At 35.1% G+C, this 3759-nt stretch overlaps 1 protein-coding gene across 2 annotated transcripts; it reads right to left on the bottom strand.

The window, feature by feature from the left end:
• Positions 1 to 338: 338 nt before the first annotated feature.
• LOC146888493 (protein ACCELERATED CELL DEATH 6-like) lies at positions 339 to 3256 on the bottom strand. Of its 2 annotated transcripts, XM_085667658.1 has the most exons (7): positions 2776 to 3256; positions 2348 to 2686; positions 2204 to 2257; positions 1959 to 2111; positions 1811 to 1843; positions 1136 to 1623; positions 339 to 1042 (listed from the first exon to the last, which is right to left on the bottom strand). In XM_085667658.1, the coding sequence occupies exons 1-7, from the start codon at positions 3074 to 3076 to the stop codon at positions 458 to 460; spliced, it is 1953 nt and encodes a 650-aa protein (XP_085523784.1). In that variant the 5' UTR covers positions 3077 to 3256; the 3' UTR covers positions 339 to 457. The 2 variants fall into 2 exon arrangements, with proteins under 2 accessions (XP_085523784.1, XP_085523781.1); XM_085667655.1 differs by having other exon boundaries at positions 2204 to 2686; positions 2776 to 3253.
• Between the last annotated feature and the right edge of the window lie 503 nt (positions 3257 to 3759).

The raw sequence follows: 3759 nt of genomic DNA, 5'->3' as shown, positions 1-3759 counted from the left end.
GCGCATTATGTTTATGTATTAAATCACATATTGTTATGACATCATATGAGTCAAGTGGGAGAATGTTAGAATTAATTGACGAATTAATTCTATTAGTGACTCATTTGAAATATTATGATGGGCCCAATTGTGATTTAATAAAATATAAAGACTTATTGGTTATTATTATGGGAAGTGATAATAAAATAAAGATAAAGATAAAATAAAAACGAACTTGATGGACGTTGGTTTATAAAAGGAATTGGGGTTCTGTCTCTGGCCATAAGGTTCTTTTCACTGTAACCCATCAAGTACGTGTGAGAAGAGAAAGAAAGGCAAAGAGATAGATTGGAAAACGGTGGTTGAAGAGCACACAAGATTTATAAATTGAAGAACGCATATTCACAGGATCTCTCATGGATCAAGGTTAGCGCTCTATTATGATTTATCGTGTGAGAATTATAAATCTTAAAGATCCTTAATTAAGTTTTACAACAGATACAAAAATCTCAAGTAGAAGTCTAAACTGAGATGGTAGAAGTAAAGTAAATGGAACGCTTGCCGATACGATGACTGCTGCAATGAGGTTATTATAAACCCCAGATTTTTGTAGAACAATTGCGAGTGCAGCACAGAAGGCAACCATCATGGACACTAGGGATATGGAAAGGAACCCAAGGCCTAACATTATCTTGTGCGGTATGTATAGGAAATCTATTTCAGCGTAACGCGATGTCTGAAGGTCAATGTATGTCAATACTGCAGTTATAGAACCAAAGAGAGAGACTACATCAGCTATAATAAACACCGTAAATGGTGTTTTATTTAAAAAAATGGGCACTCCAGTTTCTTGATGGTATCCCCCTGGAACTGTAAAGACTGCAGCAAACATGACAGTTATGACAAGGACACCCACAATTGCAAAGGTGTTAGCCGTTTCTTTTGCCCATTTCTCTCCATCTTTCATTAGTTCCTTGTGTGTTTCAATAAATATCTCATTAGGGATCTTACCCTCATTATTTCTGGCTTCTCTACATTTCGGATGCATAACTCCCTCTACCGCCTGTACACATTTGATAATGCATGCATGAACTATATTAGTGCATTTAATACATCAATTGCACTAAAGAGAGTAAACTAATGAAAATAAATGCACCTTAAACCATTGAATTTCTCTTTGCATTTGTAGAGCAGCACCAGGCCTAAGTTTGAGATCAGAGAAAGGTCCTAAATGTGCGGCAAGGTGCAACATATTGTTGTCGGAAATGTCTGTTACATAATTAAGTATATTATTTCCACATAGAGCATGCATGAATTGGAACACGTTGAGTTTGCGATAAAGAACAGCATATGAAAATATGTCTCTTCCATGGTTGTCCATTGCCCATATCAGATCATGGTTAGCCTCCCTCATAGCACGTATGAAGTCCACATTTCCATGCTTTGCTGCTTTCAGCATGGCCTCGTTCACCCAACCTTGCAAGAGTTGTGAACTATTAAACTGCGCTACATTATCTTTATAGTACTTCAATATTTCTCGAACTGCATTCCTGTTATTTACAAATAAGCCTTTAAGTGGTTGTAGAAATCTGTGAATAACCGGTCCATATGCAAGGTTTTCGCGTATTCCCCAAGTTACCCGTTCTGAAACAGTGGTAGGAATTTAGATCGAGTTAAGCAGAAATGGAAAAGAAAATTATATATGGTTTGGTTTTATATACGTGTAAAAATTCTTTAAAATCACTTATAAATACATGTTTACATATCTGCAATAACTATGTAAATATGTCATAAAGCAAAAAGATGAATGATAAAGACAAACAATACTTACCCAAAAGTATCCAACTAAATTTGACTAAAGTACCTGGATGAATCATAAGAATTTCAAATTAGTCCCATATATTTTGTATTTAATAATTGAGTGGCTGATTAAAGCAAGAGAAGAAAAAGGCATTAGGTAATCAAGAGGGAAATCTTGCCATCTGTCATATTGTAAAATTCTGCCCGTAAGGATTGAATATTAGAGAAGCTTAATGGTGACATTCCAGCCAATTCATGAAAGGCCTTAAAGCCACAGCGTAAGGATTCGGTGGGCAGTAGCGGGTAAGAATTCAGCATTTCCAAAGCCACATCTGCCAGTTCAAACCATGCAAGCGTTTCAGAATTAACTTCTTTCTTCTTATACGTGGAAAAGAATGAAGGGAAGAGTGTTTCATTTGCTTACCAAATATATGCCCTCGAATGCATCGTTCAAACAACAAAACTCGCGAAGACTCGTCTTCAAGAACATGAGTAGGAGTTTTCAAGAAAAGGAATTGAGTTAACTTTTTATGTCCTGAATCAGCTGCCAGGAGAAGAGGGATCTCACCTTTGTTGTTCGGTAAAATAAGCACATCCATATCACCGCTTTCATTTACTATGCACTTTGCTATATTTATGTTTCCGGTGTAACTAGCAATAAGAGCAAGAGCAGTATTACCATCCTGGTCCCGCATCCTTACTAGTCTCCCCATCCCTAAGTTCACTAAGCCCTTTGCAATTTTTAGATGCCCTTCCATTATTGCAACGTGGAGAATCGTCCTACCTGAATCCGGAGCCCAAAATATGACATGTTCTTGATTCTTCAGGTATGACCTTACCCCTCCCCAATCACCCTTTTGCACACACTTGTATAGATCTGTGTGTTGACCAAAGTCCGATACAATACCTGTGCATCTCATTCACATTAAAACAATCAAATATTTGGAGTTAATCTTATATATAGATGTATACAATTTTAAGATAAACACTCAGTACCATGTCTAATATTTGTTCTGGTGTTAGATTGAGAACCGTAAACTGCAGCCAGGTGATTCCAAACCATTTCTGCGTTTTCCAACTGTTTAATTTCATTGAAAATCTCTGGTCCGCATGATAGTTGAATTATATGCAGAACTTCTCCGTTCCTCCTCCGAGCTTCAGCTTCAGTTAAAAAGAAACCATTACCGCTAACCACGTCCCAAAGATTTTTCCCAATTAGGTAGTTTTTCGTTAGAATTTTCCATTCTTCGTAATTGGATCTTGTGAGTACTTCGCCAACTATTCCGCTTGATGTCATACCCTCCTTTTCTCAACTCACTCAAATGTGCCCCCTTTAGTCCATGCACACTTATATCCACCCAAAACTTTTGCCTTACACAACCTTTCATGGTGTCTTTCTATTAATAATTTGAAGAAATAAAATTAGTTTAATAAAATTTAAAAAGTAGATTATGAAAGATTATGAATTCAAATCTCCGTTAATAAAAACTAAGAAGTAACAATTATTCTTCCACAAACTGAATCATGAATATCTTACTGAAGATGCATTATGAGAGGTTGTGGGCACCACCTCTGGAACCACCCAAACATTCGTACACAAGGACACCAATAATGTAGATACAATACTACGAATAACAAAACTTAACTTTCCTGTGAGGTAAGTACTGTGTAACAATAAATATATTAGGTTGTGCGGGTGGGAAGTAATTGTTGTGTACTAATATCATGTTTTTGTGGGGGTCTACTTAAGAATTCAAAGAGAAACATGGAGGAGTGATTTATTATTTTCAAATAAATGTTTAAAATTAAAATTAATATTTTAGGTATAATGTTTTTGTTTTAAATATTTATAAAATATCATTAAAATAGCATCTCAATATTACATTAACTTATAAAATATTAAGTACTTTTATTTAATTTTAATTTTTAATAATTTCAATGTTTGAATTTATGCTTTTTATAATAAATATAGTTCAAGTA

The sequence above is a fragment of the Vigna unguiculata genome, chromosome 2, assembly GCF_037176805.1.
Source record: "Vigna unguiculata cultivar grain cowpea cultivar isolate G323 ecotype 2 chromosome 2, ASM3717680v1, whole genome shotgun sequence".
NCBI lineage: Eukaryota > Viridiplantae > Streptophyta > Magnoliopsida > Fabales > Fabaceae > Vigna > Vigna unguiculata.
This window is presented reverse-complemented; position numbering and strand designations above follow the sequence as displayed.

Excerpts from the sequence above, each read along its gene's own strand:
- LOC146888493 (XM_085667655.1), bottom strand. The coding sequence starts at position 3,076 with ATGACATCAAGCGGAATAGTTGGCGAAGTACTCACAAGATCCAATTAC. Across the intron at positions 2,687-2,775 it reads CAGAACAAATATTAGACATG|GTATTGTATCGGACTTTGGT; the intron begins GTACTGAGTGTT and ends TGAGATGCACAG. Across the intron at positions 2,112-2,203 it reads CATTCGAGGGCATATATTTG|ATGTGGCTTTGGAAATGCTG; the intron begins GTAAGCAAATGA and ends TTGAACTGGCAG.